General features: G+C 40.4%; 1 protein-coding gene and 1 long non-coding RNA gene across 6 annotated transcripts in view; one reads left to right on the forward strand and one right to left on the reverse strand.

Moving 5' to 3' along the window:
- Nucleotides 1–25,590, forward strand: part of mphosph8 (M-phase phosphoprotein 8) — a 112,170-nt gene that overhangs the window by 53,958 nt on the left and 32,622 nt on the right. For all 5 annotated transcript variants that reach the window (XM_069891331.1, XM_069891332.1, XM_069891335.1 and 2 more), the window contains 4 exons: nt 8,685–8,924; nt 16,658–16,777; nt 22,607–22,695; nt 23,936–24,076. In XM_069891331.1, coding sequence (XP_069747432.1) covers nt 8,685–8,924; nt 16,658–16,777; nt 22,607–22,695; nt 23,936–24,076 — 590 coding nt within the window. The remainder of the gene's footprint in view (nt 1–8,684; nt 8,925–16,657; nt 16,778–22,606; nt 22,696–23,935; nt 24,077–25,590) is intronic.
- Nucleotides 1,985–7,639, reverse strand: LOC138739394 (uncharacterized). Its single transcript, XR_011342216.1, has 3 exons — nt 7,513–7,639; nt 3,632–3,679; nt 1,985–3,126 (listed from the first exon to the last, which is right to left on the reverse strand). It is a non-coding gene; the product is annotated as an uncharacterized lncRNA (long non-coding RNA).

The following is a 25,590-nucleotide window of genomic DNA, read 5'->3' on the forward strand; positions in this document are numbered from 1 at the left end:
CTACCCTGTGCAGGTCAATTTGTGCAAAGGATGGTACCTCTTCCTCTTCCAAGAGTGAGGCAATGAATCTTGAATTGGCTGCCCAATAGTATTTCTTGAAGTCTGGCATTCATAATCCACCCAGACTATAACCTCGAGTCAATTTTTCCATAGAGACTCTGGTTACCTTTCCATTCCATAAAAATGTTCTTATTCATGAGAGTAAATTTTGTAGGAATCCCTGGGGCAATGTCTGGAAATGGCACTGAAGTCTCGACAACACATTCATTTTAATACAGTTGACCCTGCCAACTAAGGTTATGGGTAGGAACATTCATCTATTTAAGCCCTAAGTTCTCCAAAGCAAGGGGGTATAATTATTTGTTATTGTCTATTCTAACTCCGAGATATTTAATCCTACTTTAAATAACATTTCTTGATATTGACTGTAATCTCTCTTAGTAAATGGCATAATTGCACTCTTGTCCCAATTGACCTTCTAGCCGGAGATCTCCCCATAGTCCTCCAGAGTAGAGTGCAGCTTAAGCTAAAACCTTTGTCAGGATCCTGGCAAATTACTTCGGCTAGTGGCTCCATGGCTAGTACAAACGGGGTTGGAGATAGCGGGCACCCTTGTCTACAGTGGGAAAGCTAGAGAAATTTTTCCATTAGTCACAACTTTAGCCTTGGGTGCATGGTACAACACCCTGATAAGTTTCCCTAACCCCAACTTTTCCAGTAATTTGAATAAGAAATCCCATTCCAGTTTGTCAAATGCCTTTTCCACATTCGGGGCCACAGCCAAACCTTTCTTGTTTCTGGTTTGCGCCAGATGCATTATACTCAACAGCCTGCCAATATTATCCACTGCCTTTTTTTTTTTTTGCTTAAAGCCTGCTTGGTCTTGGCGAAACGTCTGCCAAAACAATAAACAATTTGTTTGCCAGAGCTTTGGCCAGTATCTTGTAGTCTGTGTTTAACAGTGGAATGGGTCTATAAGAAGATGGCATTAGCGGATATAATGATTGCTGTCAAAAGATTCCAGCAGGGTATGGGACTCTGTTGTCTGGTCTACCACCTCCATATAGAGAGATATCAATAAATCCTTAAATTCCTTATAAAACTCGAGTGGAAACCCATCCTCCCCTGAGACTTGTTAGTCTGCAGTGAACTCTTTGCTTTGCCTATCTCTTCCGTAAAGGGAAGATCTAGGCCTTCCTGTTCTTCTGGGTCTAAATTTGGTAACTCTAATTTAGACAGGAACTCACTGGCTTTATTTGATCTCCCTGTCAGTTCTGATTTATATAAATCCTCATAGAATGCCATGAAGGTCTCATTAATCTTTTTTTGGTTTATGGATGATCCTGCCATTCCCAATTTGTATCTCATTGATCGTCCTTGAGACTTGTTCTGTCCTCCACTACCAGGAAAGGACTTTTTGGGCTCTCTCTCTCAATTCAGTATTTTTGTTTTGACCGCATTATGGCCTTTTCCATACTATACGTTTGAAGGGTATTCTATTTCCATACTATATGTTTGAATGGTATTCTATTTCAATTTTTTTTATTTGTTAAAAGCCTTATAATGGTCCTCTGAACCAGATTTTTGGAAATTTTTTTCTAGATGAGTAATTTCTTGTTCTAATTCATCCACTTGTACTATTTTAGTGTGTCCAATTATTTGACCTCTCAAATAAGCTTTGAAGATGTCCCATAGGAGGAATTTATCTGGAGTAGAGTTACAGTTGGTCTCACAGAACTTATCTATGTGCACTCTTATGAAACTATAAAACTCCTGCTTCTTTAACAGCAACAAAAAAACAGCAAATGTATGCTGTATTCTGCTTAACTAGCATTTCTATTGTTAATGTCAGGGGTGTGTTACAAGCCCTGGGACCCCAAAATCCAGCAGCAATAGACATTCACCACAACAAGTAGTTACTGAAACAAAAGTTGTTTTTAATTATCTTTAAACATGAAAACCAAATCAAACTTTAACTTATCACTATTAACTAACCCAACTTAACCCCTTTCTAATTCTAAGCGCACTTGTATGTAATGTGTGTGTAAATTTAAGAAAAGTTCTTTGGTTCACAGTTCAATCTCACTTCTCATTCTTCCAAGTTCACTGGTCACAGGCAATTCTTATACTGTGCACAGAATTTAACGTGTATAAAGTCCACCAAGCTTTGGTGCTCGAAAGGTAAATGTTTACCGCTCAGGAAGGTTCTTGTAGGTTTGCAGAGAGATGTGTTGTTCCGGGATTTACTCAACTGAGGTACCACCATTAGTCACCTCAATGTCTTGCTGATGAAACTTGCCCCATCAGGGTTCTTCAGATGATAACCTCTTTCTTTCAGGTTACCACAAAGTTCCTTTATGTTCCACTTATTCCAAGAGAAGCATTAGACAGATAGCACTTTCAGCCATCTGCCACTCTGGAGCTTCTGTTTCAGTTCTAACAAGCTTCTCCTGGCTTGTTTCAGCTGTGTCTCTCTTTATCTCCGACTTCAAACTCCCAGCAGCATGTCCTTCGCTCTCTCTCACTTGCAAAACCCCCTCCTTCTCCAGCAAACAATAGGAGTCAGTCTTCTTGTCCATCTGTTGTTTTAGGTAAACAAACCTGTCAATGACCTCAGAGTGAGCACTTTGTAGAGAGGTCAAAAGCCTTGCCAAAGGTTCAACACAGAAAACTTGGATCTTCCAAGACAATAGCCTATTCATTTCATGACATGATTTCAATTAGCACCTACTTGTGAAATGTGCATAGCATTCCTCACAGTTTCTGTAAAGTCACTGAATATGAATTCTTCAGTATTTCAAATAAGATATGTTTTTAAAATGTGTGTATGTATGTAACCTACTCCAATTTTACCAATTTATCTCCCAAAAACATTCCCAAATATTCCATCACAGGTGAATGACCTAAGAGTCTAGCTGTGTACTCGCTCTCCATGATCCTACCCTCCACAAGGGCTGAAGCCAGGTAAAAAATCTATTTTAGAGTAGGAGTCGTGTTGCTTTGTGTAGAAGGAATAGTCCCTCTTCCTCTGATGCTTCTGTCTCCACACATCTATCATTCAGTTCCTTCATGCTGTCATTGGTAGCCCTTGCCGCCTTTGCTTTGATATTTTCTTTGTTGACTTATCTAAGATTGGATCCACACAAAAATTAAAATCTCTCCCAACCAGAATATTTTCCCTCTGCCAATCTCAGGAAACTGTTCTGTATGAACTTTTTGTCATCAAACTTGGGGGAAAACACGTTTACTTCTGAATATCTCTGACAGTGTATCATTACAAATCTTCCTGTTCTGTCTGTGAGCACATTCTGCACTCTCACTGGAACACTCTTTTCTATCAGAATTGCCACCCCCCCCCCCCCCCCCCCTCTCTTGCATTTGAGCTGAATGAGGAGCTATTACCTGGCCAACCCATCCTCTTAGTTTTTAGTGTTCCCACTCAGTTAAATGGGTCTCTTGGAGAAAGGCCAGATCCACTTCCATTTTTTTGTGTTCCATTCTTTCTCTCTTCACTCACTCATTCAAGCTATTAATGTTAAAGCTAACATACTTTATACATTTGGCCATTGCCTCAGGGATTCTCAGACTTGTGTTTTTCCCCCATTCCTCCACTGCCCCACATTCATCCAACCTTTTTCCTTCAGTTGTCTGTTGCAGCCAGCCGGGCCTGTGACAAACCCTGGGAAGATAAAACAAGAACAAAGACCATGAACCCAAAAAGGACAGATAAAAGAAAAGATTTCAACAAGAAGAAAAAGGAAAAAAACAAAGCAACACAATATACTACAACAAACCCCAACCCTATACAACACCCACCTTCACTTCTCCCTCTGCCTGTGACTGAAACCCCCACGTTGTCACCACCTCCCTATGTTAAAAGTTGTGCCTTTTGCATCCATTTACCTCCCTCTCCTCTCCACCCATCCTCCCTGTGACTCCAGGACCATTCTCCTCATTAAATTTCTTCCCCTTTCCATTTCTACAACCATTTACATTCTTTACTGTCATTATTTCATGAGCATTAATCCTGTTGCTGATTGGTGTATATTGCTTGTTGTTTGACGAACTTTTGAGCTTTTGGGTCTAAGAAAAATTTCCCCTCTCCCGGCATTATTTTCACATTTGCTGGATGTCTGATTACACAGTCATACCCCTTTTGCTTTCCTTTTCAATGGTTCCAATTCCTTCCTTTGATGCAGGAGGCTCCCATTGATCTCAAGATTTAAAAAAAACACTTTATTGCCTTCCAGCTCCAAGGGCCCTCCACTTGCTTTTTCCCCAACGATGGCTGCTCTTAAAAATTTTTCTCAGTCCTGGTGCCGCAGTAGCTCCACCAACACCAACTGTGGCCTTTGAGCCCCAGGTGTATGAATAAGGACTGATGGGCCCTTTTCCACTGATTGCCTCAAACTTTCCTTCCCCAAAGCCAGCATTTATAGAAAGCTACTGTGTTTCTCCCCTCCATTCCTTCCTTAAATCCATTATTTTAAGTGTGCTCTGCCAGCTATAGTTTTCAAGAATATCAATTAGTTGCCATAAGCGCCCCCCATGCTGCAGCTTCATTTTCCAATTGCCCTATCCTGTCCTCATTATTCCTTGTTTTTTTCTTCCAATTCACTGCTTCCCGCGCTCCCCCTCTGTCCTCTTCTACCGCCCATTGGAGCTTACTCTGGGGTGGTGAGGGGGTACTGCTCTCTTCGTCACTAAATGAGTTTGTGAAGGTGCTCGTCTACACCTCCCTTGCATGGCCGAGATCTCCTGCACCTCTAATTGCCGGGCTCCGAGCCAAGATGCCTGTCTTTCATAAGGCAGCTGACTGTCTCAGTCCCTCTGTTGGCCCAACGCCACCGGTTTTCTTACAGTCGACAATTTCTCCTGCTGCCACTCTGCTGGGCAAGCGCCGGGGGCTCCCCCCCCCCCCGGGTTGGGCCGTTGCCATCGGGGCTACAAGCCCACTGCCTTCAGCACTTCCCATGCCATTTTGCTGTTGTCAAGGTGGGCTGTTTTTACCCTCCCAGCTCAACACTTGTTTTGGATGCCATTTTCTGTTGATTGGAGATCTTTCTTCCCATCTTATATGATGAACAAAGGGGCTTTGTTCTTTCGTTTAATTCTTTTAATAGCTTTAAATTCAATTTTTAGGGTGTTTTTCTTTCATCCTGGCCCAGGAGCTCTCAGAGACATGTCCTACTCCTCCCTTTGACTTTAATGCTGTTTATTCTTGATTTATTTTCTTTCTTGCAATGAAGCTTTTGGTTGTGCTAATATATTGTCCTATGAACCTTCACTCTTTGACAATATTTTGTATTGCACAGTGTAAAATTAGCTTTGGAAAAATGGTCAATAACTCATCCACAGGTTTCCTCTTTTCTTAAATGAGGGCATGCAGCAACTTTCATCTCTATTAATAGTTCCCTCAGTGAAGGAAAGTACAGCTTCACAACACTTGTTAGTCGGCAGCACCAACACTTCCCAAACAGACTGAGAAGGGCAAGGCTACTGGCCCCCATCTTGACAATCTTTTACAGGAGCACCATTGAGTGTGTCCTGTTTGGGTGCATCATGGAATGTTTTGGTAGCTGCAAAGAATCAGACTGGAACTCTTTACAGAGGATCATTAAAACAGCTGATAAGATCACTGGGGTCTCCTTCCCTCTATATAATGACACTTACTGGGAAACACTGTCAAAATTGGGGTCAAGGAATTCTAGAAGACCCTTTTCATCAAGCACACAGTATCTTCAATCCACTACCATCAAGAAGGAGGTACAGAAGCATCAAAATCAGGACTGTCAGGCTGGGGAATAGCTTCCCACAGGCTGTGAGACTGATAAATATATAGAATTATGACAATCATTTTAAATTTTTATATACAGATAGATTTGATTGTTTGTGATTATGTACTGTGTATTGTACTGTGTTTGTGATTATGTACTGTGTATTGTACTGTGTTTATGTGATTATGTACTGTGTATTGTACTGCTGCACCAAGGTCTAGAGATATAATGTTTTGTACACTAGTATATGTACAATCGTGATAATGAACTTGAACACTGAGATGAGAGACGAGTTTAGGGTTAACACATTGCTGTTAGAGGGAAGAACCAAGCTGACTAGGAATATTTTTTATATTAAATGTATTTATTTTGTGAGGTGTTTTAGATAAATATTTGCACTATGATGTTGCTCCAAATCAACAAATTTCATGATAATAAATTCTGATATTTATACCATGTGGTTTGAGTGGAAGAGATGGATTCAACACACTTACTGGCCCCTAACGATCAGGTCCTCACTGTGCAAGAACATTAGGTGAGACGGGTGCTTGGAGTGGTAAACCAAAGGAAAGCCACTGGCCCCAATGGTGTGTCAGGCAGGTTGCTGAAGGAGTGTGCAAACCATCTGAGGTCTTCACAATGATTTTCATCAGGTCCCTGTCAAAATATATCATTCTGCCGTTTAAAGGCTTCCATGCTCACTTTGAAAGAGAAAACAATGAAGCACTTTAGATGCCCAAGAGGAGCAAGGTGATTTGCCTCAATAGCCCCTTTTACATTTGCATCTCAATAATTGGCATTCATTGTCCTGGGAAAGGAATGATGTTTTTGCTGTTCACCCTCGACCACTGTTAACTCGGACACTGCATACATTCACACTTGCAAGGAGCCATCCCCGGGGTTAGGACTGTTCTACCTTCTACCAGTGATGTCATGATGGTGGACATGCCCTAAATCCTGATCAATGTATTATGATCTTATATTTGAACAAAATTAATCATGCCTAATTATAACATAATTAAGATTTATGTACAACACAGCATGAGCCCTTCAGCCCCTGTAGTTGTGCTGACCTCTATAAACTTTATAAGGGACTGTGGGAAAGTGCTAGCAATAACTAGCAATAATGGACTATTTTTAAACAGCATGGGAAAGTGGGTAGTGCTATCATGCACAATTTATAAATAGCGTGGGGGAAAAAGCAATGGCAGACCTGCCATCCCAGAAAGGACTGTATGCATGGCTACATGCATGGAGCACTCGTGGAGGGGTTTCTTTGCCACACAGCATTCTGGGAAGTCAGGTACACCTTTTCCCTCATGGTCTTTATAAATTGTGTGCTTTAGAATGCTACCCATTTCGCCATGCTGTTTTAAAAGTTGTCTGCTACTGCTGTTTATTTTTATTTCCTCTCTCTTCTCCCTCTCCCAGGGCAAAATTTATACCTTCATTTTAATCTTCCTTCACATTCTTGCACTCACACAAAAACTTGGTCATTTCTGTCCTAGAATGCAATTGCCCATTCGACACTTGTCTGATTGCAAGACTGGCATCTGCAGACATTAGGGGTCGAGGCAGTCTATCCCCAGTGTGAGATGATGTCATCTCACGCCGGCACTGAAATGATTTTCATTCCACACTAGACCCTTTTTAGGCTGATTGGCTTTTAATTCTTGGGACCACTTGCAAGGGTAAAAAGGGCTAGAAGCTGTCAGCCATTGGCACTTGTATTTACCATTATGATGTGTTTTGAGAGGTTTATGGAGCAAATCAACTCCTGCTTCAGGACCTGGATGCTCTTCAATTCACCTATCTTCACAAGGGCAGGTGTCACCTTGCTGGCCCTCCACTCTGGCATTAGATCACCTGGACCACAAGAACACATACAAAAGGTTGTTAATTGGCTACAGCTTGACATTCAACACCATCATACCGGAAAAACTGGTGACCATACTAGGGGATCTGTAACTGGATCCTTGACTTTCTCATCAGCACTCCAATCAGTGTAGATCAACAATGCAATTTCCTCGTCCTTGACTATTGATGTGGGTATCGAGATAGGAGGAGGGAAGAAAATTTAGAGAAGAAATTTAAAAAAGCAAGTATAGGGGGTTTAAAAAAAAGTGATAACTGTTGAATTGGTTGGTGGTTATCTAAAGGAAATGGTCATGCTGTTAGGTTTAAGGCTGTCCAGAGGCAAAATGATGTGTTCTTCAGGTTTTGTGTTTGGCCTCACCTGGACAATGGATGAGGCCTAGAGGAGTTGAACTGGTTGGCTACAGGAAGCTTAAGTTTAGACCAGCAGACAATGTAGGTTCTTGGTGAAGCAATTGCCCAATGTGCATTTGGTTTCTCCAGTATAGAGGAGGCCATGCCTTGTAAACTTGGGTGTATTGAGAGAACAAATGAAGATCCAGCTTTTCTTAATCTTTTGTTGCATCGTGCAACTGCCTATCTATAAGAGACTTCCCTTAACAATCTTAGCAAAATAATTTTTACAAATGACTGGATGTATTTAACACTTGAATTGAAATTGCCAATGTGAAGTAAATACTTTTGGGTATGCAATTTAAGGAAAAATTGGATGGGTATATGGATGGGAAGGGAATGGACGGTTATGGACAGAGTTCAGCTAGAGGAGAGTACCTAGTTCAGTGCGAACTAGAAGGCCCAAATTGGCCTGTTTCCGTGCTGCAATTGTTATATGGAAATCTGAAGCAAAAAAGTTTCCAGAGTGACTCAGTGGATCAGGCAGCACCTGTGGAAGGAACTGAGAGTTATGTTTCAGGTTGAGAAGATTATTTGATTTTTACCATTTGACAACATGTTGTGGTTTGAAAACTGATCTGGAGATCATGGTTCTTGCCCATTATTGTATAAATTACTCTTTTTTCATTTACTTTATAGATAATAGAGAGATGAAAGGCCTATTTGACAAGTTCCTCATTCCCTTTTCTGATGTTACTGATTATGAGGAAAGGGAAAATAAAGATGTAGTTTCCCACGACCCTAAATTTGATGAGAACAGAATTAAAGAGAAGCAGTTACCAAAAGATAAGAACAAAGGGAATGATTCAAGAATTCAGACTGCAGTTGAAGACACCCAGAAGATTCTCGATATTGTGCCTCAATCTGAAGAGAATGCTGGTAATAAAAATTTAACTTTTTTCTGTTAATTAGTGGAGTAATTTTTTTTCTTTTCACAAAACTTATAAACTACAATGTCTGCAATAACAATTATATCCTTCAGCCACTTTGTTATAAATATATGAACATAACAGCATAGTACAGGCTCTTTGACCCACGATGTTGTGCTGGCCTCTATAAACAATCTAAACCTTCAAGTTTTATTTTCCAAAGTTCATAGTGTTACCCTGATTGAATTCCATCTGCTACTTTTCCACCCAACTCTGCAACCTGCCCATATCCTGTTGTAACTTACAACAATCTTCTACAGTAGCCATTCTCAACTTTGTTTTGGCTATGGCTCCCTTAAAACACTGAAACAATCAAACTTTGGTTTCTCCTATACTGGTATGTGCTGTTTAATGTATGTTCGGGCAATGTCCGACTGCATATACATCCGTGGTCCCATAATTATTCAGTTACCACGAATAAGTCCGCAGCAATTTCGAAAAAGCGATCGCTAGCTATAGGAAATTGTATACTTTATACCCACACTGATCCCACTGCCCCGCTCTCTCCCCACAGCCCTGTGTCAGACCCCACACTGATCTCACTGCCCTGCTGTCCCCCCACAACCCAGTGTCGTTCCCCACACTGATCTCACTGCCTGGCTCTCTGCCCACAGCCCCTTCTCAGTCCCCACACTGATACCTACTTAAAAAGTTTACAGGTACTCTACAATATCCCATATAGGTTTGCTAAGTATATAATATAGTGTTTGCTCAATGCCCACATCACATAACACCCAATTGCACAGAATGTATTGTGGATATTAACGTATACCTGTACTTTTCTACCGAAAACATAAACAATAAACAAAAATGATTTGCGTTTCGTGAAGAGAAAAGAGGAGGCTTTTTACTTAAGTGTGCTATGGACCCTCCACCCCAGAAGAGCCATGGTGCCCTGTTTAAAATGGCTGTTCCACACTATCCAAAATACCTCCAACCACTGTGTCACCTGCAAACTCACTAACTCATCGCCCACCTCTTGTCATTTATTAAAATCACAAAGAGCAGGGGTCTAAGAACAGATCCCTGCAGAATGCCGCTGAACTCCAATCTCCAGGCAGAATGCATTCCATCAATTACCACCTTCTACAAACAAGCTAATTTTGAATCTATGGCTCATGATTTTCTGGATGAGCCTACTGTGGGGGACCTCGCCAAACATTTTACTAAAATCCAGAAACATGACACCATCGCCCTTCCTTTATCGATTACTTTTGTCATTTCCTCAAATCTGAATTAGATTTGTAAAGCACTAATCCCAGGGATTTAATAACCTGAATGTTTTTAAGGAGATTCAGCACTTCCTCTTTTTTCATTGACATGATCCAGCACATTAGCCTGTCCGCACTGAACTCACATTCACCAAGGTCCCTCTCCTGGTGAACACTGAAGCAAAGTAATCATTTAGGACCTTCCCTAAGTCCTCTCTTTTATCCATAAGCAGCACTAATCTCACTCTCGACATCCTTCTGTTATTTGTTTACAGTGGCCTCCATACTGTTTAGAGCAAAGACTTTTTCTTTATTTTCCCCTGTGCTCTGCAGTTTTAAATTTGTAATCAAACAATTCACATGTGATTAAAGTGCACATTCAATCTTCACTCAGAGTGGTGGCTGAGTGGAATGACCTTCTGGAAGAGGTAGTTGCAGCAGGGTCAATTTTGTCATTTAAGAGGAGGTTGGATGAGTACATGAATGTGAGGGGGTGGAGGGTTATGGGCAGGGAACTAGTGGAGTTTCACTTATTTCTGTGCAGAGTAGAAGGGCCGATATGGCTTGTTTCCGTACTGTAATTATATGGTTATATATTCCAGATTTCTTAAGGCTATTTGTCTACATTTTGGTAATTATATAAAAAATATTTGTTATATGAAGTGAAAACAAAACAAGCTTTTACTGAAAAGTGATGGTGCTCTGAGATGATTTTTGGTATCAAAATTAGAACAGGAATTTTTCCTTTTTATTTAATAGAAGTAACTGTGTGGTAATTCTAGTTAAAATTTCTGATTGAATGTGCCTCTGTTAGCATTGACTGAAGTCCAGTGCTTAATTTTTAATTAATTGTGAGAAGCTGAGCACTTTACAAAAAAAAAGAGAAATAGCAAGAATTTTCTACACCTTTCTGAGGTCTTTAAGCTTACCACATCCTCTTGAACTCCTTATTCTGGTTGACCTGCTCTGGATTGTTTAATTTTCAAATGCTACTGAAACATCAACTGTCTTCACTTCACTCCACTAACCTAGTCTAACCTTGTCTTCTTGGAACATACTGCCCTCCGTTATGTCCGTACCAGTTATCAGGGTGGTGGTTGTCTGGTTAACTGACCTCTACCTTGCTGAGGCTAGGTGACAGTACTCCTACTTGCTTCCAGTAATTTCCCTTCTATAGCCTCTAACCCCACTGCTCGGTTCTACCTCCTATCCAAGATCCACAAACCCATGGACCAAGGTGAACAAAATGAAGTCGAGGTATGATAATAGTTTAGCAATGCAAACAAAATGAAGTCGAGGTATGGTGATAGTTTAGCAATGCAGGTACACATGGAGACAGAGCTCCTAAACTCAAACTGGTATCATCATATGTCAACTCCATTTTGTTCCCCTTGGTCCAATACTTTCCCATTTACACCTCATACTCTTAATCACATTGATAACTTTCAATTCCCAGGGCTGACCAACAAGTTTCCTCCATGGATGTCCAGACCCTATACAGTTCCATCCCCCGTGAAGGACTTGAGACTCTGCTTCTTCCTGGTTAACAGACCTGACCAATCGCCCTCCAATAACACCCTCCTCCAGCAGGCAGAATTTGTATTCCTACTTGATAACTTTTCCTTTAGTCATCACACTTTCTCCAAATTAAAGGTGTAGCCATTGGTAGCCACACAGGTCCCAGCCATGCTGGTCTTTTGTTTGCTGCAAGCTGACACAGACGAGGCTTCTCAACTCTGTCTTCATTAATTTGGTGCTGCCTAATACAAGGAGCTTGTCATTTCTGTCTATTTTGCTTCCAACTTCTACTTTGACCTCAAATTCACTTGGTCCATCTCTTTCTCAATCTCTCTGCCTCCATTTCAGGAGACAAACTACAGACATCTTTTTACAAAACACTTCCTATAAAGTGAACGAATTGAATGTTGGGATAGCTATTAATAACTATGATATAGTTGGGATCACAGAGACGTAGCATCAGGGGGAATGTGACTGGGAGCTCAACATTCAGGGTTACTCGACATTCAGGAGGGATAGACAGAATGGAAAAGGAGGTGGAGTAGCCTTGTTGGTTAGGGAAGAGGTGAATGCCATTGAAAGGAGGGACATCAGTGTAGAGGATGTGGAATCCATATGGGTAGAGCTGCGAAACACGAAGGGGCAGAAGACGCTAGTGGGAGTAGTGTACAGGCCGCCTAACAGTAGCTGTGAGGTTAGTGAAGGAGCCATGAAGGAAATTGGTAATCCGTGCAATGCAGTTGTAATGGGTGACTTTAATCTACATGTAGATTGTGTGAACCAAATTGGTAAGGGTAATAAGGTTGAAGAGGATTCTTAGAATGTATGCGGGATTGTTTTCTAAATCAGCTGTTGAGGAACCAACGAGGGAACGAGCCATTCTCGACTGGGTATTGAGTAATGGAGAAGGGTTAATTAGCGATCTTGTTGTGAGGAACCCCTTGGGCAAGAGTGACCACAATATGATGGAATTCTTCATTAGGGTGGAATGTGACAGAGTTGATACAGATACAAAGGTTTTGAACTTGAAGAGGGGTAACTTTGATGGTATGAGATGTGAATTGACTGAAATAGATTGGCAAATGGTATTTAAAGGACTAACGGTAAAAATGCAATGGAAATCGTTTAAGGATAGCTTAGAGCAAGTGCAGAAAATGTACATCCCAGTTTGTACGAAGAATAAATTGAGGAGGGTAGCGCATCCGTGGCTAACAAGGGAGATCCGAGAGAGTGTCAAATCCAAAGAAGGAGCTTACAAATTAGCCAAAAAGAATAATATCCCTGATGATTGGGAGAAATTCAGAGTTCTGCAGAGGAGGACAAAAGGATTAATTGGGAAAGGTAAAAGGGATTATGAGATGAAGCTGGCAAGGGAACAGAAAAAAATGACTGTAAAAGCTTTTATAGATACTTTCAGAGAGAGGTTAGTTAAGACAAATGTGTGTCCGTTGAGGACAGAAACGGGTGAGTTGATCATGGGGAACAAGGGTATGGCAGACTGTTTGAATGACCATTTTAGTTCTGTCTTCACCAAGGAAGACATTACTAATCTACAGGAAATTATTGAGGATCGGGGATCTATTTTGATGGAGGGACTAAAGGAAATAATTGGAAGTCGAGAAGTTGTATTAGTTAAATTGCAGGGATTAAAGGTGGATAAATCCCCGGGGCCGGATAGTCTGCATCTGAGAGTGCTGAAGGAAGTAGCCCAGGAAATAGTGGATGCATTGGTGATGATGTTTCAAACCTCTTTGGATACTGAATTAGTTCCTGAGGATTGGAGGGTGGCCAATGTAACACCACTCTTTAAGAAGGGAGGGAGAGAGAAATCAGGAAACTACAGACCAGTTAGACTGACATCAATAGTAGGGAAGGTGCTAGATTCGGTTATTAAAGATGCAATTGAAGTACATTTGGAAAGTAGTGGTATCATCGCACAGAGTCAGCAAGGTTTTGTGAGGGGGAAATCATGTCTGACGAATCTAATAGTTTTTTGAGGATGTAATCAGTAGAGTGAATAGGGGAGGACCAGTGGATGTGGTATATCTGGACTTTAGTAAGGCATTTGATAAGGTTCTGCACAGAAGACTAGCGAATAAACTTAAAGAGCATGGTATAGGAGGTATAGTATTAAGGTGGATAGAGAATTGGTTGAGGGACAGGAAGCAAAGAGTAGGAATAAATGGTTTCTTTTCAGAATGGCAGCCAATGACTAGTGGAGTACCGCAGGGCTCAGTGCTGGGGCTGCAGTTATATCTATGACTTAGATGTGGGAATAGATAGCAGTATCTCAAAATTTGCAGACGATACGAAGTTAGGTGGCAGGGTTAGCTGTGTGGAGAATGCAAGGAGAGTACAGGGTGATTTGGACAAGTTAGGCGAGTGGGCCAGGACGTGGCAGATGCAGTATAATGTGGATAAATACGAAGTTATCCACTTTGGAGGTAAGAACAGGAAAGAAGATTATTATTTAAATGGTATCTGTTTAGGAAAAGGGGAGATGCAGCGAGACTTGGGTGTTGCTGTGCATCAGTCGTTGAAAGTGGACGTGCAGGTGCAGCAGGCGGTGAGGAGGGCGAATGGTATGTTGGCATTCATAGCGAGAGGATTTGAGTACAGGAGTAGGGAGATCCTGCTGCAGCTTTACAGGGCTTTGGTGAGACCACACCTGGAGTACTGTGTACAATTTTGGTCGTCTTATCTGAGGAAGGATATTCTTGCCTTGCAGGGGTGCAGAGAAGGTTCACTAGGCTGATACCGAGGATGGAGGGACTCACATATGCATATGAAGAAAGGTTGGATAGACTAGGCTTATATTCTCTGGAATTTAGAAGATTGAGGGGGGATCTTATAAAAACATAAAGTTCTTAAGGGTTTAGACAGACTAGATGCAGGAAGGTTGTTTCCAATGCTGGGAAAAACCAGAACCAGGGGCCATAGTTTAAGGATAAGGGGGAATTTTTTTAGGACTGAGATGAGAAAAAATTTCTTCTCCCAGAGAGTGGTAAATGTGTGGAATTCTTTGCCACAGGAAGTAGTTGAGGCTGGTTCCCTGTCAATATTTAAATGTAGGTTAGATTTGGCTCTTGTGGCCAAGGGGATGAGGGGGTATGGGGAGAAGGTAGGAACTGGGTACTGATCAGCCATGATCATAATGAATGGCAGTGTAGGCTTGAAGGGCCAAATGGCCTACTCCTACACCTATTTTCTGTTTCCACAGTTACCTAGACTACATTGCTTCTTCACCCTATTGCCTGTGAAAAGTCTATTCCTTCATCTCAGTTCCTCCTTCAGAAAACATGGCTTCCCCTCTAATGTCATTAACTAAGCCCTCTATTTCCCATACATCTGCCCTGACACTCCATCTAGATGCAACAAGGACAGGTTTCCCCTCATCCTCACCTGCCACCCACCAACCTCCACATCCAACACATCCTCTGCAATTTCCATCACCTACAATGGGTTCCCACCAGAAGTCTCATCTTCCCTTCCCCTCACCTCTGTTTCTGTAGAGACTACTCCCTCCATAACTTTCTTATCCACTAATTCCTTCCCACCAAAATTCCCCTTGGTACCTACCCCTACCCCTGTGAAAACAAAAAGTGCTACACTTGCACCTCCTCTCCCACAAATCAGGGTCCCAAACAGTCCTTCCAAGTGAAGCAGCACTCACCTATGAATCTGCAGGGGTCATTTACTGTTTACAATGCAGTCCCCTCTACATTTGGGAGACTGGACACAGTCTGAGAGATAGCTTTGTTGAATACTTTCCTGTTGAACAGTTTGCTACAACTGCAAGAACCTCCCAGTGGTCAACACTTCAATTCTACACCCCATTGCCATGCTGACATATCTGTCCATGATCTCGTGCTGCCAAGTTGAGGCATCTTGCAAATTGGAGAAACAACACCATGTATTCCGTCTTGACAGTCTCCAAACAGATATCATTTGTATTGTCTCCCTTATTCCAGTCTCTTGCTTGCCTCATACCTGTTTCCCTTCTCCAGCTCCTATTTATTCCTTCTAACAAAGAGCAGTCTTTCTTAGCTCTCTGCTCTTTTCCCCATCACTTGTCAGCTTCTTTCTCTTCAACCCTCTTACCTGTTCGCATGTGTACCTGTTCCTTTGCACCCCCTTCCCCAATTTTTATTTGACCATCTGGCTGATTTTTGGCACTCCTGAAGGGCTCAGGCCTGAAACATTTACTGCCTTTTACTTTCTACAGATGCTATGTGACCTGCTGATTTTCTCCAGCACTTGTGTGTACTTGTTTTTACTTGTAGCCTTACTTGTTTACTTCCACTTAACACCACCCCTATCTCTGACAGAGACAGAAGGACTCAGACTAAAACATTCAAAACCAATTTCAAAATGATTGCTTTCTGCCCCAATTTAAAATAAAATCGCATTCTTAAGGCACAAAAGATGCACAACACCGACTGGTAACGTAATCTAGAGACTCATTATCTGGATACAGAATTGACTCTTAATCTCTTGCTTTTTTTTTGCACTATTTAAATACTGGACTAATAGAACAAAGATACCCAAACCATCCATTCATCATGTTATAAATCTTAATCATTTGTTCTATGTTGTTTCAGAATTAATAAATTCTGCACTTGTAAATCAGTATGAGTAACAGATTATTCAAGGCAAGAATCACTTTTTTCCCCACACAACTGTATACGACAATGAGAAAGAAGATGATAATATGACAAATTTAGCTTAATTTTATAGAATCCTTCCCTGGATACAGTTAAATATTACCATTAGCAACACCAATTCTGTTTGTGAGTTGTCAGTAATTACTTTGGATGTGTTTTAATTTTTGCTCTCAATATCGTTCTCAAATTTATTCCAGGTAAATGATGATGATAAATGTCTCCATTATTTGTTCTTAAATATTTGTGATTTGAATAGGTATTTATTATTTTGTTGAATCATTAATATTTAGATGGCAAAATGCTCAAGTTGGGTGTGGACCTGCAACTTGATTTGATGACATTGGAAGATTTTCAAAAACATCTGGATGGAAATGATGATTTGCCTCCTCCACCAAAAGTAATATCCAATAGTAAGTAGTGCAATGATTTTTGTATTGAGTTGAAGAATATTGGAAGCTATTTTCAGAACGAGTATAATAATTTAAATATTTATGAATACAACTAATTGGTATGTGGTTGAAGAAGGACCAGGACTGGGAGTTTAATGTTTCGGAGTCCAGTAGTTCTTGGTGTGATAGGTAAAGTGGGAAGAGCTGATGGGTGGTTATAATAGGAGACAAAGAAGATATCACCGTAGTCTTTGCTGAGGATAATGCTGGAGAACTGTCATGTTAGATAATGTTGGAGGAAATCCAGAACAGAAAAGTAATAATCATTTTGATGGGTGAAACCTATAGACCATGAATCAATCATCAGGAGCTAGAGTATAAAATATGCAATGCTGTTATTGTGGGAAATTTCAATTTCCTTAACATTGACTGGGAATGGCAAAGTGTTCAGGGATTGTATGGAGTAAACTCTTAAGTGTATCCAGGAGAACCTTTTCCAGTAATATGTGGATAGGCTTGCAAGGGAAGGGGCAACATTGGACCTGTGCTGGGAAATGAAGCTGGTCAGCTAAATGAAGTATCAGTAGAGAAATACTTTGGGACCAGTGACCACAGTTCTATTAGCTTTAAGATGGTTACGGGAAAGGATAACAGTGCATCTCAATTTAAAATCCTAATTTGGGGCAAGGTTAATTTCAACAAATTAGGATGGAGATGGTCGTAGATAATTGGACACAAATGTTAAAAGGTAAAAGCACGAATGCCAACTGAGAGGTGTTTAAGAGGGCGAGAAGGAAGGTCCAGGACCAACATGTTCCCATTGGAATCTAGGGCAGGATGGCAAGTTAAAGGAACCCTGGTTAACAAATGATATAGAGGCACAGATCAGAAAGTAAAAGGAGACATTCAATGGAATTCCTTAAAAATCAAGGAATGTAAGAGGATAGTAAAATAAGAAATAGGTTTTTTTTACTCTTAAAAGATGTTACAAGTGTATCAAAAATAAAAGGGTCAAGCGGGGAAGAATAGACCCCCTGAGGATCTGGAGGAGCATCATAGAGGAGACGGAGAAGCTCTTAAATGAATATTTTCTGAAAGTATTGTTGAACAGGATCAGCAGATGTGGAGAGAGGAAGGTTACTAAAGATGACCTTGGTTATGTGCATCAATAATGAGAAGGTGTTAGCAGTCTCGGTTCATATTAAGGTGGATAAACCTCCAGGCCCAGACCAAGGGCCTCCAGTAACATTGTGGTAAGGCAGGATGAGAATTGTTGGGGCCTTAAGAGACATTTTTAACTAATCGCTGAAGACTGAAGTTCTGGAGGATGACAAAAGTGTGCTGTTGTTTAAAAAGGACAACCTGTTAGTCTGACATCAGTGATAAGTAAACTGCTGGAGAGGATTCCAAGAGGTGGATTCTATCAACATTTGGATGACCATGGTAAAATTAGGGTGAGCCAGCATGGATTTGTGCATGCAAAATTGTCTCACGAACTTGATAGATTGTAACAAGAGCAAGGCAGTTAATTTTCTTTAAGTGTTTGAGGTTCCAGTTGGTAGGGTGGTATGGATGATTAGGGCATATATGATACGAGGGGGCTAACTAGCTAAATTGATTTTAAAAATTACTTCAGCGATGGGAGTCAGAGAATAGTTGTGAAGGCTGTTTTCAGATTGGAGGACTGAGCCTCAGGGTTTTGTACTAGGACCCTTCCATTTTGTAAAATAGAGACATGATTTGGACAAGGTGAGTAAGTTTGCTTAGGACACAAAAATGTGTGTTATGGTGACAGTGAAGAAGATTACCTGGATTCACAACAAGAACTAGATCAGATGGGGAAATTGAGTTCAACAGTAGAAGACAAAGGAGTTGAAAAAGGAGATACTCAGCAGATAGTTGATTGAAGACAAAGGAGGGAGCGGTCATCATTAAAGTGGGCTGAGTCAGAGTGGTAAAGCTTTGGCTCAACAAGTTTCAGTGAGAACAGGTAAGAGGTGAGGAATAATCGGAGTTTAAGTCAGAAAGGGCTACCCTATTCAGGGAACAAAAAGGATTCAGCAGGTAGGCACAGGTTAAGGCAGATTTTTTAGATATATATTTTGTTTATCTAGTCATAGATAGTGGGAATGGGAGCCAATGCTCCTCTTGCAAAATGTGGGTCGTCAGGGAAGCCAGCAGTATCCCTGATGACTTGATCTGCAAGAAGTGCACCCAGCTACAGCTCCTTACAAGCTGAGTTAAAGGAATTGGAGCTGATGTTGGATGAACTCCAGATCATTCTGGAAGAAAAAGGGGGTGATAGGAGTTACAGGGACACTATGACACCTAGGAGGGAGGAGGAGGGAGGAGGAGGGTGGATGGGTGGAGCTGAGGAACGGGAAAGGTATGACCACACTCATGGGGTTATATCAGCAAGTTTGCAGATGACACTAAGGATGGAGGTGTGTTTAGCGAAGAAGGTTTTCAAAGCTTGTAGAGGGATCTGGACTAGTTGGAAAAATGGTTGAAAAAATGGCAGTTGGAATTTAATGCAGACACGTGTGAACTGTTGCATTTTGGAAGGAGAAACCAAGAAAGGACATTCAAGGTAAATGGTAGGGCACAGAGGAGTATAGTAGAACAAAGGGATCTGGGAGTACAGATACATAATTCCCTGAAAGTGGCACCACAGGTGGATAGATTTGTAAAGGAGAGCTTTTGGCATTTTGGCCTTCATAAATCAAAGTGTTGAGTATAGGAGTTGGGATGTTATGTTAAAGTTGTAACAAATTTACTCCAAATTTAGAGTATTTGTGTGAAGTTTTTGTCACCTAACTACAGGAAAGATATCAATAAGATAGAAAGAGTGCAGAGAAAATTTACTAGGATGTTGTCAGGAATTTAGGAACTGAGTTAAGGAAAGGTTAAACAGGTTATGACTTTATTCCCTGGAATGTAGAGGAATATGAGGAGATTTGATAGTTATTTAAAATTATGAAGAGGATAGACAAAGGGCAGGTGAGATACAAACTGGAGGACGTAGGTTAAGAGTGAAAAGGGAAATGTTTTGGAGAAACATGAAGGGGAATTTTTTCACAGAGAGTGGTGGAGGAGTGGAACGAGCTTCCAGTTGAAGTGGTGAATGCGGGCTCAATTTTAACATTTAAGAGGAATTTGAACAGGTACATGGATGGGAGAGATATGGATGGCTATGGACAGGGTGCAGGTCAGTTGGACTGGGAAAAAAAATGATTCAGCACAGACTAGGAGGGCTGAAGCAGCCTGTTTCTGGGTTGTAATGTTCTATGGGGAATTGTGCTAAGGAAAATGGCAGTTAAACTCAGAAATGCGAGGTGCTGCATTTGGCTGAAATGAACCAGAGCAGGGCACTCTGTTAATAGCAGTGCCCAAAACTGATTTGTGGAGCAGAGGGACTCAGCAGAGCACCTATATAGCTCTTTAAAGATGGCTGCACAGGTAGACTGTAATGAAGAGAGCTTACAGATACTTCCTTTTATCGGCCAGAGCACTGAATACAAGTGTTGGGATGTCATGTTATTATACAAGATGTTGGTGAGGCTAAACTTGAAATATTGTGTGCAGTTTTGGATGCCTAGCAAAAAGAAGCATATTACAAATTTGGAAAGGGTACAAAAAAAGGTTTGCAAAGTTGTTGCCAGGATTGGTGAATTAGAGTTTTCATGAGAGAGTGGAGAAATTAAGCCTTTCCTCCTTAGACTGCAGAAGGGTGAAAGGGGATCTTATTGAGGTCTTCATATTCATGAGGGACATGGATGAGGTGACTAGTAACAGTCTTATTTCCTAGAGTGGGAGAATATAAGATGAGAGGATGTAGCTTTAAGGTGAGGTATGGTGGCGGGATTTGGAAGAGATGCGAAGAGTATGTTTTTTCACCAAAGGTGGTGTGCTTTTGGAACAAACTACAAATGTGGTGGAGGTAGGTTCATAGGCTACCTTTTTTAAAAAAAACACAGATAACTGCATGGATGGGAAGGGATTGGAGGGGTATAGACATAATGCAGGCAAATGGCACTAAAGTAGGAGTGCATATTGTTCAGTATGGACAAGTTGGGCCTGCTTCTCTGCTAGACTGCCTTCAGGAAAGTGGTATAGGTGCCAATAGACTTGTACCGCCAGGTTCAGGAACAGTTGCAACCCCTCCACCATCAGACTCAAACAACAAATTCAATGACTAATTTAAGGACTCTTGGCACATTATTTATTAATAATTTTTAATTTTTTGCTCTATTGCACAGTCAGTTTGTTTCCATTTATTTATTTGTTTATGTTTCTCTTTTGTATACGTTCTTTTTTCCTGGAGTTAATTTTACAGTTACTGTAAAGTAGAAATTCTGCTAGGCCTACAGGAAAAAGAATCTCAGGGTTGTATGTGATGTCGTGTATGGACTCTGACAATAAATCTGAACTTTGAATTTTAACTCATCATTTGTATTGCCTTGTATTACATCCACCAATCTGGATGGTTTGTTGCTACTACATAACTTACTAAACTCTGATTCGATACAATTTATAAACTGCCTGCCCTTTCAGATGGTATTCACAGTTGAGATCTCTACTTGGCTCGATCATTTTTTTTTTAGTTGTATGTAAAGAACTGAAGCATTTAAGTTTTCTCAGATTCTTGCTTCATGATTTAAATAATATTGAAAATTGCGTGCTGTTGATGAAAGAAGCAGGTATAACTTTAGCCTCAGCTGCATCATCAGCTTGCTAAGTCTATATGTGTATTTCAAAATATATGTCAAAGGACAAGACAAATGAGGTGATCAGTTTATTTAAAATATACTGTTACCACTTGGAGAATAATGAATGATGATTCAAGTGCCCCAGCGTCAACTGAAAAATAAAAATTGTAATAACAAATGTAACATAAATATCTATATGACCATTGTAACTACTGGAAGGCCAATTTGAACAAAACTTCAGCCAAGTGCTACAAATTTTGCATAACTATTCTAAAGTACAGGTACATAATTTATCCAATTTCTGTAAACCAAACATTTTTTTCCATGTATGTTGTCTGCACACCAAAGTTTGTGTTTGGTGCCAAACATGATTCGACATAACCCATGCTCAACTCACCATTGACTATCCCGTGTCAGTAATTAATGGAACCCGAGGGAATCCTTACTTTATACGTGCCAGTGGAAAAACAGAGTCCAGCGCTTCCGATTCGCTGAATATAGATGCTTAATTCGTCATAGACAGCCTAACGCTGCAAACCCCAACCCCGGTCCATCAACGGCGCAAACACCCTCCATCTACCGACCAAATCGGGAGCTCGGATGGGCGATAGGTTGGGACGAGGACCTGTGGTTGGGAAATTGGATGGGTGGGCAGGGGTCAGGGGTTCGGATAGGTGGGCAACCAGGACTTCAGGGTTTGGATAGGTGGACGTCCGGGGTGAGGATACGCAGCCGAGAGCTTGGATGAGTGGGCTGCTGGGGCGTGGGGAGCACCAGTGGGTGGATGGCTGGGGTGAGGGTCCACTGTCAGGAGCTCAGATGGCCACTGCAACACCTCCCCCACCCCTGCCCAGCACTGCCGCTGCAACCCCCCCCCCCCCCCCATGCCCCTGCAGAGGCCCTTCTATTTGGAGTGTGTTTATTTTGCATGAATCTGAAGTCAGTGCAATTACTTAACTTATTGCCATTAATATTGTTCTATTTATCCAAAAAATTCTGCAAAGTGTCTGGACCCAAACATTTTGGATAAAAGATTCTGTTTGGTTTTGATGCTTAGAAAATTTAAAATGTTAAAGTGCTAATATGACCAAGTTGAGGAAATTCTTGATGGAAAATCATTGTTGATTTTATAAACTTGCAGGTGTGTTGCGTGATGCAGTGAAAAATGGAAATTACCTGACAGTAAAGCTGGCTCTGAATTCTAGTGAAGAATATAATCTGGATCAAGAGGTACCTTAAATATAAGGAGGTGGTACTTTCATCGTCATTGTTTTTCACACGTTTTTTCTCTAATGTAGCTGCTGGTTATAATGCTGAATAAGTTTTTTCCCTCAAATGTCTAGTTAAGTGACCTGCCCTGATTTCACTCCATTTGTAGCCTGAAAAGTAACTTTTGGCATCCCCTCTGCTATTTTAAATCATCCAATAATCCTTCATTGTCTTTTATTGTTCAATGATTTACTGTTTTTTTTCTGAATTTATCTGGAACATGTCAGTTTCATAGGTATACTAATGATATCCTGCTTTAATTCTCAAATCAGCTTAACACCTTTGCATTGGCAATCTTTATTCCCTAACCACACTTTTTATTCTTTCCTTTAATGTTTGCTGTAGCTTGATTTTGTTAAATATCTTTTTACTTTGATTCTCGCATTTGATTGTCTTAAAATAATAATATAAACGTCTAATAATACTAGGCTGTTTAGCCTTGGCATGCTGTTTGACGAAAACTGAGTTTGCAAAGCCATTCCATTTCTATCATGAGCGCTTCCTGCTTTCTCTGTAATATCGCTCTCCTCTGTCTACTTCTTGTACTTGGTTATAGATTAATGTACTGCTGTACTGGCTGATCCTGTTCTTCCATATGCTCTAAACCCACACAAAACTATGCTTCCTGATTCCCAACTCAAAGCATCCATTGTCTTGTGCTTGTTAGCCTACATTGGCTCCTTGTCCACCAGTGCTTCAATTCAAAACCCCTCCCCAACTATTTGGATTTCTCTTTGCTTCGTCTTCTCTATTCCTTTTGTCTTTCCTTCAATCTAGAATGCTCATAAATTGATGTTCCTCTAACTTGGGCAGCTTGTGAACTTCTTGCTGATTCCAACCCAACTCGCTCTGCTTCTTTCTTGCAACAATGACTTCAATGTATTTGTCTATAAATGCTTTATAAGTTCTAAGATTTGGGATGGTACAGTATAAGTACAAGATCTTCATCCATTTGTGATGAATTGCTCCAAGCCATTATTACTTTAAATATTGCAAACTTGGGATCAATTCATCAAAACATGGAGCTAAAAGGTAGTATTTGATTTTTGACTCTTTGGTTAAGAAGAAAATATGATATTAACCAATTCTTGATTTTTTTTTCTTCCCCCAACATGCCCAAAATCTGAGGGTGAAAATTCTTATTTTAGTTAACGAGTCTGCATTTTAAATTTAATATTTTAACATAATATTTCTGCTATAGGACCTGAGTGGAATGAATCTAGTCATGTTCGCAGCTGCTGGAGGACAGGATGATATCCTGAGATTGCTCATTAAGAAGGGTGCAAAGATTATTTCCAGACAAAAAAATGGTACTACTGCATTGATGCATGCAGCTGAGAAGGTTTGTTTACTAAGTTAATGATTTGTGCTAAGATTAGATAGGATAAAGTTGTTTTTTTTAACTTTTAGTTATACAGGTCCACCCGCACATACAACCAAAGTTTAAAAAAAAAAATCTTTATTAAAACTACTGTATAAGTACATATTTTGTATTAAAAGTACTATATACAGTGGTCCCCATTCCCTGTTGGCAGCCTGAGGTCCCGTTCCCCGACTTGCAACCAACCCGAGTTACAACCAATCATATGGTCCCCGTTACAGTCTTAAGTTGGGGGCTATCTGCATAGGGATAATGAAACTGGTCAGGAATTCATTTCTGATAGTAGAAGCTAATGTTTGCTGCAGCTTTATTTTGTTAAATATCTTTTTATTTTACTTTGATCCTTGCAATTGGTTGTCTTAACATAATAATATAAACGTCTAATAATATGAGATAAGATGGACAGTAAGCACCTTTTCCTTGATGAGAATAGCAAACTCCAGAGGACATCTTTAAAAGTTGAGGGGAGGTAAGTTTAGGGGAGATGTCAGGGTTATACTGAGTAGTCTGTGAATGGGTGGTGGTGGAGGCTGTTACAACAGGGACATTTAAAAGACTCTTAAACAGACACATAATACAAGAAAATAGAGGGTATTAGGTGCAAGGTAGGGAAGGTGTAGTTTGTTGAGTAAGTTTCTATCAGTCGGCAGAACATCATGGGCTGAAGGACCTGTACTGTGCTGTAATATTCTATGTTCGACGTACTTGACCTGAACATTTTAGTGTATTTTTATTCCAAAAAAAGTTTTGTTACCATAAAGCTTCTTTACTGCATATTATCCACCACTCAGGACAGTGAAGGCTGGAAAAGCTGGACTAATGTGCAGAAAGTAAGGTTTGCAATCTTCTTACTTGAATAGTTTATGTTTATCCATGAACAAGTCACTTTTTAAATGTTTTGAGAGATCTTGTAGCTTTTTATTCTTTTTGGACACTGAAATTTCATTAGGATTTCTGTACTATTTTGCATTTAAGAAACAGATTCCAAATTAGATGTAAATTTAAAATTGATAAATCTCCAGAAGAGCCTGGAATAGTGCCTACTACCTTAACCCAAACAAAGCTGTGGATATGTGAAACAAAATTTCCAGTCAAAACAATTTAACTTTTTGTTAATTATGCTTCACTTAATCTAACATTTGTAGATGAAAAACTGATTCTCACATTCATTTTTTACCCATCACTAATTGAAAAGTGGTGGTGTGTTTGTGATGCAGTGTCTGGTGAATGTGTCCAAATAGTGCTTTTGGATGGAGGGTTCCATTATGTGGACAGATCAAAAATCAAAAAGTGTGATGGTATTTTTTGTCAGGATTAGAAGTGAACTATAGGGGAATCTGCAGGTGCTGCAATTTCGATCTTCATCGTTTTTGATAGTAAAGGTAGAAGTGTAGACCCATGATGATATATCAAGTGGTACTGCTGCTGAATGTTTAGGATGAATGGGGTATGAATCAGACAAACTTTAGTCCTGA

Source organism: Narcine bancroftii, chromosome 7 (genome assembly GCF_036971445.1).
Source record: "Narcine bancroftii isolate sNarBan1 chromosome 7, sNarBan1.hap1, whole genome shotgun sequence".
In the NCBI taxonomy this organism is placed as follows: Eukaryota; Metazoa; Chordata; class Chondrichthyes; order Torpediniformes; family Narcinidae; genus Narcine; species Narcine bancroftii.